Below are 13,199 nucleotides of genomic sequence, written 5' to 3'. Positions count from 1 at the left end.
TTGATTCGGAAAGCAATAATGACGAACGATAATAAATCCAAACGACGACGAATATCTAAGCCATTAATAAATAAAAATTTTATTGATGCGAAGAGATAATGTGGATTGTAAGTCATGTGTCCTGACAGGGTAGTTCGTTTGGAAGATAAACGTGAATGAAATTTCAAGATAAATGTTCGAACATTGATTCAACAATGTAGGATCTCGGTAAACACAGCCACGTTCTGTGAAATTCAGCCGAATATCGAATAATGAAAAGCATATTGAGCATGCAAATTTAATTCTTCGACAAATATCGCGTTGGTTCGTGTGTCTGAAATTTGTGTGCTCGCCATTGCCGATGATCAGTGTCCGGGAAAATTTTGATGCGGGTTCGGTGGAAACGTTCGACCGTGAGAGAATTTCATTTCGAATAAACTGAATTATTTCGCGGGCAAAATGCTTGTTTCACGCGTGAAATAAAATACAGATGCTTGATAATAGATACCTATTAGAATCTCTAGATATAATAATCGATAATAGACAAATATATTTTTTTATACTTCATAGACTTATATTCTTTAGATTTCAGAGAGTCCTGAGAAAATTTGTCTCAGCTCTACTATTAATTTTCGTCAACTAGCCTTGTGTATATCTTTTACTATTTTTCATTTTTTACTACATTGTATTTTACTACATTTCAGAATGATCCGAGGAAAATAAATATTTATATTTTGTTATATTTCGTCCAATCGAATATTTGAAACTTTCCTTGACAAAAATAAAAGTAGGGAGGAAAGTAACTCAAGAATTAAATTTCTCTTAGATCACCAAACTCAGTTTGCTTACAAAGAATTATTAATAAATTAAAATATATAACATGTGAAGTGCTTTTTAAGCTGGGATATAAATTGTGTATCTGATGAATATACTTCCGTATCTATTCTAAAATCGTTATGGGTTACCTGACGAGAATAAACGAAATAAATCAGCAGTCGAAAGGACGTTCAAGTAGTGTAAAGTCGGTAGACTGGCAATGGCCAGTTCCGAACTTTTAAAGTAAAAGTTTGCTTACGGTACAATAATCGTGGGTCATAAAGGTTTATCTGTTTATTACGGTGGCCATTGCCTCTTGAAACGGGCCGTAACTGATTTTGCCAGCGAAACAAATATCTGGCGTTTATTGTCTCGCATCTACACGCATTTACGATTGTCGTAGGACTTTTCTTTTTTTTTTTTATAGCTTTACTCGTGTTAGGTTGAGATTCTTCTCAGTCGACCCTGAGTAAAAATAGTCCATTCTGCAATATAATAAATAGAACAGTAATATGGATTATTGTAGCATACTCGAAGTTTTCCAATGAACAGAGTGTCGTCGATTTCATTTTTAAACAGATATATGAAGCTTTTAAATATTAACATTTGTTTAAAAGAATGAAGCATTTTCAACCTGTATATTTAATTTGATTCGCAATGACTACAAAGTATTGGCACATACTCTCATTTTTTAACAAAACGCTTTTTTATCAAGTTTTACGTTTCATTTTCATAGTACAAAATTTTTGTACCGTCAAATATATTTTAAAATAATAGATACAGAGAATGTTTGCTAAGAGGAGGGTCGAAGGAAATCCGGAAAATTTAAATTCATCTTAGTTTGACGGTTGCACATAGTGGCGAGATTGTTCTTGCCCGGAGTTTACTTATTATTCCAGTATGTATGCCCTAACGGTGTTGATACTCCGAGGCAGGACAGCAACATTATTTGAATTGTCCTCTAGCTCGTGCGCTAGAAATGTTTCAATTTTGGAAGAAACAAGACATTCTCTAATCGTCAATCCTTCTTCCATTTTTGTATTTAGTAATTATGATAGTTAATAGGCTGTAGATATCTATGGAAATTCATATTTCTAGGAATACGTATTTAGTAAAAACTAAGAAGTGGGATTTAAATGGAGAATTGTTTTACTATTTAAATGTTAATATACTTTCAATATTTTATATAACTTTTGCGCTTTCAAGTTTCCCACAAGTACAGTCATCCTGCATTCGCAGTCTAATAATTGCTAATACTGAAACGAAGATACTCTCTATTCTAAATTACGTTAACAACTCTACAAAAGTACCGTATTTCATAGAATACTTCAATAAAATATCCGAAAAATTCTCCAAAATTCTTGTTTCAATTTCTTCGGTAATAAAACAAGTATACTGCCTGTCAAACAGACTGAAATATTAGTTGTCCCAAATTTCTAAATCAGAAAGGAAAAAAGATAAGCGAGGCTCTAAAATATGAAGAAAAGAAAAGTAAGGTTGTCACGAAGCATTTGCAAGAGGCCAGTCGATTAGAGATCATGGATCGACCCTAACTCTGTGCCATGTTAATAGCATGCGTGTGACAAAGAAACGTTTGAACAGAGAAGGGAAAAGGTACCGTGTGCCGGACGTGTGTATACGTGTGTCATAAGCTACGCTGGCGTGCGCAGCGCGATACGCTGCCAACGATGCATACGGGAGGATGAGGGCCCTGTGTGAGAATTCTTCTGAAACGTTAAACAGTGTTTACTCGTCGGGCCATGCACCGCGAATGCCTTTGCCCGCCAGTTTCATCAATGAACTCTTTCTTTTACGCAATGACCCTGTGGAGAAACGCGCGCGTCGCGCACGCAACCCCATGGGAAAACACGATATCGTGCACGATTACCGGAACTGCGCGCAAAAACCACATCGGTGGGATTTCGACCAAAGATTTTGAATTTCCTTGATAAAGCGTCGTGACTTAAATGAGAAATGATGACATTGAAATTTGTGGGTAGTTGTAAATTAGTCTTCTGTAATTACGATTTTAGAGAAATCCTAAAACAGGAAGAAGAGAGGTTCTAGCAACGAAGATAAGAATAATAGTTTGGAAATTTTGATGTAGTACATATTTTATCAGTAACAGGAAATCTTTATCGATATGTTTTATCGTTACTATAACCAAAATATATTATCAAACTTTTACCTTATACGATAGCCGTGACGCTAAAGACCATTGCAATATGAATGGTTTTCCAGTTGAATCATGAAAAAAAATACTTTATATTAGATTCTTTATATAAATTTACCTGGCAACTTTACAAACAACTCAGTATTACAACTGGCAGGTAAATTAAATATGAGCTTTACAATATATAATACTGATCATTCTCCCAATTTTTAGAAACTGTCATGTGAAAGAAAAGAGGTGGATGTAAGAGGACGAAAGAAGCGCGATAGGAGAAAGACTCAAATTTCGTTGCGTCCTAGGGGACGGCGTGAATTCCCACACATCAACAAGTCTCAGTAGGTCCGCAGACCTCCCCTCTCCAATGCTATCCCGGAACCCCACTCCAGAACGCACTTCACCCCACTCTAGACACGGTGAGTGCATCGGCATGCGGTCTTCGGAATCCAAAACGTCAAACAGTTACCCTCTATACCCCAAGAAGGACGTCGTCAGTATTGTTGACGATCATCCCCTTCTTTAGGACAGTTCGTCATTTGGAGTTTCACCATCGGGATGTACACACGAAGAACTATGAAGAAATATTGTGAATACTATTCGTTCTTATTACTTTGAAAATATAGTTTAGTTACATTTACGTGGATGTGATCTTGGATCGTTAAAAAGACGAATTGGAAGACGTTTTCAGACGTGGAGTTTTGTGTGGTTTGTTATAGTGATTTTTACTGTAGTGCATAAATGGTGGATTATTATAATTACAAAATGTCAGGCAGCGAGGAGGAACCTGAATCGCACACGCAACCAGGGATGACCAAGGCGGAATTAAGAAGGGTAAAAATTAGCTTGAATCTCCATTATTTTGGTTGTTGCGGAATTGTGGGCAAAGAATAGAGTAATGGGGGATTTCGTTGGAGGTCTTATTAAAGTTTTCTTATTCGTATTTCCGTTATGAAATCATTATTTTTCAATATTTTGAGTGGCAAACAATATTTATGGAGGTTAATTTAATGTTTTTCTCATTTATTATAACTTAAAAGATATTAGATATGTTTTGGCTACTTTGTTCAAACAATAGTTAATATTAATATTAATAAAACAAGTCATATACCTATATTTTCTTTAAGAAACCACGTGCTATATATTAAAAAAGAAAAATGATTTAAAATTTAAGGAATCAAGAACTTTCTAAAATTACACGCTCGTACTTATTTACCTGTATAATTCTAAATCTTTTCGTTGGATTCCAAATTAATTTAAATATTTAAATATCATAAAATACAATTTCAATTAAAGAAACACGAATTCTCACGTGACTCGTTCATAAATCAATTACCAAAACCGCAACTATCAAAATTACAACGATCACCGAACGTTTCATAACTGGAATGATTCTCGAACTGCAGAGCAATAAGCCCATCATGGAGAAGCGGAGGCGTGCTCGGATAAATCAGTGTCTGGATGAGCTGAAGAGCTTGATACTCGAGGCGATGAAAAAAGACGTGAGTAGCATTATTTTCCATACGTCGAGCGCCATTTATCGGTCTGTTTGATAATAGTGATTTTCGCGCGATCGATCGAAAAGTCGTACCAGTTACATGTCACGCGAGCAGACAAAGTGTTTTAATCGCTTAATCGAACTAAACCCGAGAGGCGAAATTTCTTGACGAGGAACGAACAACAGACATCAGCAATGGTCGCGCGAAACGATAAGAGAGTGTGCGCCTATACGCGTGATTTGAAGCTAGCGCTCGTGGAATCCACGTTGTCGCCGGCGCCCGAAACGTGCCATGGAAAACGTGACCGGTACACGACTTATCTAGCGACGTGATACGAGTTTACGGGAGATAACACGAAAATATGCGCAGCCTCTCTTGTCGACCGACACCGAACGTAGATTTTTTTTCTCGTTGCCACTTAGACTGATGGGATTTTGCGCGCGTTGATGAATCCTGATGAGAGATCTTTCGATGATATTTAGAATCGTTGATATTCATAGGCTAGACAATCAATATGTATTTGTAGTTCTTTTTTATTCTTTTGGATAACGTATTCGGTTTTTTATTTTGCTATTTTTTCTAGTGTTTGGTCTTTTTTCCGATATGTTCCATTGTAGCGTGACACATTGACAATGTTCAATTGAGAAATATCTTTGGAATGTTGGTTAGATTTTAGATAATATGTTTTAGGAAGATGAATGTGGTTGTTTACATTTCTAAATCAATCATTTTGTATGTATGTAATCAGTGTCAGTTCCATAGGATCATTCATGGAAACTGAAGGAAGATTTAGGCCACTGAATAATATTTCAAACAATAGTAAAATAAATAACGATATTCAGAATACATTTTCTATGATAAAATATTTATAATACCTTTATGAATCACGAAAGTGTCTAAGGATAGTTAGTAGAATCATTTATAAGATCCAAACGTTGAAGTTAAATAACTCAATAGCATTACCTGTATTAAGTCACTATCAAGCACGGTAATTACGTATAAAGAAGAGAGAGTACACCTCGCCGATTTTGATGAATTTCGAATATTTTGTTGATGTTAACATTCTAAACAACTTTTTCCTATACATATAATCATCGGCTTAATTTCCGAGATATTCATAAAAATACTTTTGTTACCTCTTTTTCTTGGCGTAGGTTAAGTTGAGCTAGCTTTATGTACGGATATGATGATTTTATAGGCGTATTCGTGCTGTGATGTGTTCATACGTCTTACGTTTCAATTTGTAAACATAGAGAGATAAGAATGGAACTCAACTTAGTTTAGCTATGCGAGAGCCACAAATACAGATATAGTACCATCATGTCCATACATAAATCTAATCTAAACCTGGCTCTAAACCTAATTGTAAGATAAAAAGTAGCAAGAGTATTTTTATGAACATATCTCAGAAGCTAAAGTCGAGCGAAGATTATATGTGTAGGAAAAGTTGTTCAGAATCATGCTTCCGACCACATCGGGATTTCAAATCATTGAAATCAGTGGGGTATATTCTTCTATATAATTACTTCAAACAATATAAACAAACAAATTTGTACATCCCTTATAACAATTTTATCCTAGCAATTTTATGATTGTCAATAATTCTAATTCGTTTAATCATTTATCGCAATGTAACTTAAATTTCTTCTAGTTTTTCTTCTTATTATAATTCACACGTATGATCAAGTGACAATTGAAATTGGCCGAAATTATAATCGGCCACATCAGTCATATACGGAGCATCAGTCGGTCGAAATTGTTTCGGTACTGTTAGCCTAAAGGTCAAGAGTCGATCTTTTAATTAAACTGATAGGAAGAGGTCATGCAGCGGATGTTGGCACAGAAGTGTTTGAACAGGCCGTCTCGTTTTTCCCTCGCCGCCTTCCTCCTGCGCGATACGATTTGTTTTTCGACCGTAGAATCGAGACTAAGGTCGGTAAACTAGTGGTAGCAAGAGGTAGACGGGTTTAGTTTTAGTGTTTTAGACGCCTCGGCGTGGGAACGGATGGTGGAAGTCCTCTTTGCCAACGCGTAATCTCCACTGGAGACTCTACAATGGCACTTCAGATCTATTCGGCTGCGTACCTGACCGGTGTCAGCCACATTCCATTTAATTCCCGTCTTAAACAGATTTTAATTACGTTAGTTTCGAATAACTGTGAAACTTCACTAATTGACTAGTATCTTTGTTAAATATTGTGTTGAAACATTGGAACACTGAGTTAGTTTCGACAAGAATAGGAAATTTTAAGGTTAGCAAACTTGGCTAACAAGCTTCCAAAGATAATAAACCTTCAAATTTTAGTAATGGAACAGTAGAAAATTTAGAAGGAAAATAACGTGGATTTTGTAATTAAACATGTTCGTTGAGTGTTACTAATTATTCAGAGTGTTAAAAAATATGAAACCTGTCTTAGTTGCAAGGTTAAAAAATTTCAAAGCTAGAAAGTAACTTTTTCAAATTCCAGTAACATTGTTTGGAACATTAAAAAATCTAACAAGAAAACAAGGTTTTCAGAATTTGTTACATACAGTACGTAATAGATTAAAAAGTTTTGAAGCCAAACTAATTTCTGAGTTTTGTATGTTATATGGCAAATAAAAAATCATGGGATCTAAAAAAATCAATTTTCGATAAAAAGTTCGATTGGAACCGCGAGATTTCCTCTCAACATCCGAGGACATAAGTACGCTCCTCACCGCGTAACTCGATCCAACGAGATTGATTTCTCAGGCAGAGCCATAACGAGAGAGCGAAGCGCTCTCACCGTTCTCTCCTCCGCGTCCAGATGACTTCCGCTACCTGCTCGCTCCAGTGTCCGTCCCGTTCGCCCGTACGAAACGCCCCCCGCGTTCGTGGGAACCTCGAAATAATTATTACGAAGAAAAAAGAATCTCATCTCGGGTTGCAGCCTTCCTTTGTTGACCGTATCATCTTTAAGGATCCAACTTCGCGAAGACGGCACCGATCGCTGTAAAAAAGAAAAATGAGGAAAAAAAGAGGCGATGCTCGACGCCTTTGCTTTTAGTTGCTCTTTTAGCAGGTGTCTCGTTCCTCTGATCTTCGGTGTCGTATTCGCTTACGGGAAAATCGATTTCCGCATCGATTTTCTTCCTCTCAACCTTTGAAAGGTGTTTGCTTGTAGCACGAACCTCATCCGTGAACTTTATTTTACGGAGACGTCAAACATTTTTAATCACTTTCTATGGTTTCTGACAGCATTCGATAAATATATTAAAATATCAGTTTTGGATTTAGAAAAGTTAGAAGATTTGTCAATTGTAATTTTACATTAAACTGAATCCTGCAATAGTTTTATAATTGTATCCTTTTGTACCGTGTCGATGGCTCTTGAAATTATTGAAGCAATGAAACATTCGAACGGATTGTTCGTGAACATAACGACTGAAATTTTTAGATCCTACTTAAGTACCATAAAGGATATGTAAAGATCAATTAATATTTTTGATATTCCAAGGACAATATTTTTAATCGTGGATAAATATAATAATTTCTGTTTTCAATGGAAAGGCTGAATGGTGCAATTTGCCGTTTCGAATATAGTTTCAAGACTCATTGTTGTTCGTCAACTTATTCTCATTCGAATGGAAGCTTATTCAAGGGAGAATGGGGGGGGGGGGGGGAGAGAAAAGCCTCAATGTGTAAGCGATCTCTTCTTCGACTCCCACGCCTATTTTAAAGGTGACCGCTAGTTTACCATAAAAATGCGAGCACTCGGCTGATCCTGGGACGAGGATCGTGCTACAGGAAGGGCACAATAGGATTTCGCTGTTGTGCATCGGTATTGAACGATCGATCCTCTGAAAGGTAGGATTGCCTTGCTGGCAATCTGAGAAATATTGAAAGGGCTAGTGTTGTGCTCCGTGGAGAAAAAACTTTGGAGACGCTTTCGAATTTCTAACGGGTTCCCACGGAAGATTCAGCTTTTTCTACTTGCTACAGTTTTCCTTCGAGAGGAAATGTGTGTCTCGAAAACGTTTCCCTGAACTCGTTTCTAATTTATATGAATATCACTCATCGTAAAGTTGCTTTATTTGGTCGTTTAGAAAACGATTTGTATGCAGTCGATAAGAGCGATGCAGAAGTTACGCGATAGGGAATCGCAATGAAAAAATTCCCGCAAAATGTAACACGCGTGGCCGTAGGCTAACTACAAAATTGCTCTACACTAGCTACCGAAGTTGGTAGTCTATTATTAAGGTAACAGGTCGTATCAAGTCAATTACGTGGGCGTTACCGAGGCGTCACAGATTTCTTGATGGAGCGATCGGTATTAATGCTCGCTTGTGAAGGGTAGCCTGGGGTTACGGCTCCGATTGCTATGCTCTGAACATGTTGGAAACGACCTTTTCATCATACCGGTTAATTTCTTGCTTCCACCGCCTGTCGATAAAACAGATCTCCCCCTCTCGACCGTGTTTTGTTGAGTTCCAGCATTACCGACTGCATTCGAGATTCGTTTTTTACCCTGGCATCGCGTCGTATTGTACGAAAAATCTTATAGAAAGTCGGTGTACGCATATGAAATCGAAATTAATCAATGAAAATATACTCGTAACTCAAAAAATAAATTATTAATGTGCGGTTCTTTTCATTTTACAGCCGACGAGGCATTCTAAACTCGAGAAGGCCGATATCCTCGAGATGACGGTGAAGCATTTACAAGCGGTACAGCGTCAGCAATTGAGCACGGCGGTCGCTACCGATCCGGTGGTGCTAACGAAATTCCGTTCCGGATTTTCTGAATGTGCTACCGAAGTATCGCGGTACGTCAGTCACCTCGAGAACGTGGATCCTGTTGTGAAGCAACGACTGGTATCACATTTGAACAATTGCGTTAGCAATCTCCAGCAAATGGCGCCGTTCTACAGCCACTACGTGCCCTACATGCCGGAACGGCTCTATCCGGAGGTGAAGGTCGGTTTCCAGAGTGATTTCCAGAATGGCGACGAGAATAATAATAGAAGTGCCAGAATACAGATACCAAACGGTGTTCAGTTGATACCTAGCAGACTGCCGACCGGAGAGCTAGCTCTTTTGGTACCACAATCGGCTGCGTTTTCGGCAAACTTTCCATTCTTTCCACCAGCACCCGAGTCTGTCCCTAGAATTGGAGAGTGCTCCGCCTTCACAACTGTTCATAGGTCACAGAGTCCTCTGTTGAGTCCATCGACATCCATCTCGAGCTATGGTGAAGAGAGTCAACAATCTGAACACTATCCTCAAGCGCACTCTCCTAATGAGCAACAACGTCGATTCAAGATTCCCGATCAGAGTCCAGCTTCCAAGAGCTTCTCTTCATCGCCAGAGACTCAAAAGCCACAGATTAGTTCAACCAGCGATAGCAAGTCGCCAGTACCAATTTTTGCGGAACCTAAGTCAAACACGAGTTATACAAACAAAAAAGAATTTGCAGAATCTTCTGAGTCGTTAAGCGACAATGGACTGGCGACGTACAGTTTAAGACAACCCCTTTCAGTAATTACAGACAAAACGTATAATTGTACCGATTCTATGGTGGCAAAGAAAGAGGTAATCAAGAGACATAGCTCGGATTGTCTTTTAGTAATCTCTGATAAGAAGGCCAGGTACCAAGAACCTATCAGCTCTACCATGAATTCTTCTAACGGTCCCTTAAAATCCGGGGAAGATCAGCCGGTTTCTGTGGAGGATTTGTCAAGTAGAGGGACTTGCTCGGCTAATAGAAATTCTAATCCTAATCCTATCAAATTTGTAGCGGTGGCTGGTCCTTCTGGCGTCAACGGCGATATGTGGAGGCCTTGGTGATTTAAATATAACGTGCCTTCTCATTTTTTTTTAAATTTCCCTTCCTTTAAAAAAATTTGTTTCTTTTTGAACCGAAGTGGAGGAATTCCTTTTAAACCGAAGTACATAAAATTGACAATAATTGGCTATTATAAAGAAGTATTACACAATTGAGATGTCGCCAGGTTGAGATCTCAGTTTAAAACGATTCTCGGCTAATACATTATGATCATTTACATTGAAAATTGTGCCTTAGAAGAAACATAATTGTTTACTTTTCAAACATTTTAGGATATTATTGAAACTAGTTTTACCATGATTATATATAATAAGGATCCCGACTGTTTAGTAATGTAAGTCTTTCTTGAGTAGTTTTAGTAATTTAAAGAAATAGTATTTAAGAAGAGACACGACGACGATTAATTAGCTGTAACGTCCACAGGATAGGAATATGCAACTTGTATCCTCGCTGACAAAGACTTTCAAGCTTTAATATACTATATATTGTACGATAAATTTTTCACTGTGAATAGTCATGTAAATAATCGCCGATCTTATTTAATTTGTATTTTAATCTAAGAACTTAAAAAGAGTGATGTGTTTTTTCAGTCGATGTAATACTATCGTTACGAATTAAGTTAATTATTGCCAGTTTTTGTGATAAAAACAAAGGGGGGAAAATAGAAAGAAAACAGAAATGAAACGAATATTTTCCGTTGTTCCCCGTATTCCATGATTCACAAGAAGAGTGCGATAAAAATCGTCGCAGAGAAACGAATCTCTGCTTGATATATAAATTTCATTAAGTGTAAAGGAGAGTAAAAAGAAAAGAAGAAAGGAAAAAGAAAGAAAAATCGTCTGAGCTGATCTTTCTATCGATATGTCCCGTAGTCTCGTAAAAGGCTGAGCAATTTCCCTTGTTGAAAAAGCCGTCGGGGCCGCTTTATCCTTTTAAGAAGCGTTAAACGCGCTCCGATTCATAAACTGGAACTTATTCTTTCCTTTTTTGCCGATAAAGGAGTAAAAAGGCGCGGCGAATGAGAATTTCAACCACCTGTTACACCGCAAAACCACCCCCTTTCTCATCGGCTGAATGCTTAAACTGATTTATCGACAGACACCGTGAAATTTGTTGAATGCCCTTAGCGTTTGCTCGACGAACGAGCGCGTCTTCCCTTCTAGTCGCTGAAATTCTTAATTTCGATCGTGATTTATGGGACTAAAGAGGGAGTAGAAGGAGAAACACCGTAATTTTCTCTAGACTCTAGACCTATCGATACGTGGGCGAAGCGTCACGTACGCGTATAGCTCGTCCATTTTGTAAAATTAAGTTGGCTGAGAATTTCTAGAGATGTATCGATTACACGGTTTATGACGGTGGACTAAAGGTGAATGTATTTTGAAAAAATTTCACGCGATTTTTTTATGGCTAGGAGTTCGTTCGCGTTGGTCGAGATGGCACCACGATAGTATTCGGAACAAGAGCTGTACGTTTGTGTCGGTGTTTTTCTAGAAAATTGCTTGACTATTAGTTAGACAACTTTCTAATTTTGCTCGTTGATAGCGGCCATGTTAATTAAAATTTATCTTAATTGATAAGTGATCTTACATTGGTGATCTTATATTTCTCTCTGCTATTGCCAATGGATAGAGTAGCAAGGTCTAGCAGCAATAACTTTAAAAGTAAATCTCCGAAGTTAATACATGCATGTAGTATGAAATATTTTAATATTGCCTACTATAACAGTTTTGTTAGAGCGACATATTGTAACCATTGTGACATGAATAATTCTGCTTTTAACGTTTTATAGTATTCAAAATGGACGAATTGCTTAGAAGAATATTTAAATTTATTGTAAATACAAAATCATGTTACGTCACCGAAAATACTTTCTATATCGCTTATTTTTTGTCTGCTCAAAAGCGGAAAAAGAAATGAAAACGAACGTTACTCTGAAAGTGTATATTTCTCCAATAAAATAAACTTACGTATTTTTTTAGTCTTTTCAGAGACGAGTTTGTTAAGGTCTAAAAAAGATAATTACTTTTTAATTTCTGCCTTTATTTGTTTCGAAAATATTTATAAATATTCGACAAGAAATATAACATTGAAAAAATATTTTTTGTTATCTGAGGAAGATAATATGTATACACGTAGATAGCTATTATATTTTGCGTCTTTTGGAATTGTGTTTCAATTAAACAAAAACGAAATGTACATGCATAAAATATTTATAATAATACATGATACGTAACTTTTACCAAAACGTGTCAATTAATAACTAGAAATTAGTGTTTTCCCGTTCATTTTCCGTATTCTTCCCACAAATTTATATTTCAGTATCCTTCAAAATGTCAAACAGCTCGTCGTTTTCTCTACAAAACATCCTAATAGTGATTAATACCAATACCGAAATACACTAAAACACACTAAAATAAATTATTATGACAACTATATCTTCCTGTTCATCTCACAAAACCTCGATACTCGATCATAGAAATTTCCATCTATGATAGAACTACATATATCTAAACTCCAATTATTGGAACGAAATTTTAGTTAACAAAACTCCTACCGATTGAATATCCTTATCTATATAATATATGAACTTCTATTATTCCGAAGAAAAGTGACGGAAGTACGAAGAATTATTAAATTTTCACCTTACGTATGAATTGTTTGTTAAACGAGCAAGAATGTAAAACGAGGACGAGAGCATTTGCTCGCGTTCGTTTAGTATAAACAATTATCGAGCAATCCGTTCGTAAACTTATTTGCGCCGAAAGAGTTTCTTCGCGATGAATGCGAGCGAACGATCGGCAACCGACGAAATAATGCTCGTTCATATTTTCATTTTACTAAAGAGATGGGAGAACAAGTATTCGTTTGCTTGGTCTAAACGCATTTTTTTTTAAAGAATCGAACAAATATTTTTGGAGTATAACGACG

General features: G+C 36.8%; 1 protein-coding gene across 1 annotated transcript; it reads left to right on the top strand.

Moving 5' to 3' along the window:
- The first annotated feature begins 3,144 nt into the window (after nt 1–3,144).
- LOC126872365 (protein hairy-like) lies at nt 3,145–12,490 on the top strand. The gene is made up of 3 exons (XM_050632242.1): nt 3,145–3,796; nt 4,369–4,464; nt 9,086–12,490. Exons 1-3 carry the CDS (start codon nt 3,704–3,706, stop codon nt 10,268–10,270), a joined length of 1,374 nt encoding a protein of 457 aa, XP_050488199.1. The 5' UTR covers nt 3,145–3,703; the 3' UTR covers nt 10,271–12,490.
- The last annotated feature ends 709 nt before the right edge of the window (nt 12,491–13,199 follow it).

The sequence above is a fragment of the Bombus huntii genome, chromosome 13 (assembly GCF_024542735.1).
Source record: "Bombus huntii isolate Logan2020A chromosome 13, iyBomHunt1.1, whole genome shotgun sequence".
In the NCBI taxonomy this organism is placed as follows: Eukaryota; Metazoa; Arthropoda; class Insecta; order Hymenoptera; family Apidae; genus Bombus; species Bombus huntii.
This window is presented reverse-complemented; position numbering and strand designations above follow the sequence as displayed.

Excerpts from the sequence above, each read along its gene's own strand:
- LOC126872365 (XM_050632242.1), top strand. The coding sequence starts at position 3,704 with ATGGTGGATTATTATAATTACAAAATGTCAGGCAGCGAGGAGGAACCT. Across the intron at positions 3,797-4,368 it reads CCAAGGCGGAATTAAGAAGG|AGCAATAAGCCCATCATGGA; the intron begins GTAAAAATTAGC and ends CTCGAACTGCAG. Across the intron at positions 4,465-9,085 it reads TCGAGGCGATGAAAAAAGAC|CCGACGAGGCATTCTAAACT; the intron begins GTGAGTAGCATT and ends TTCATTTTACAG.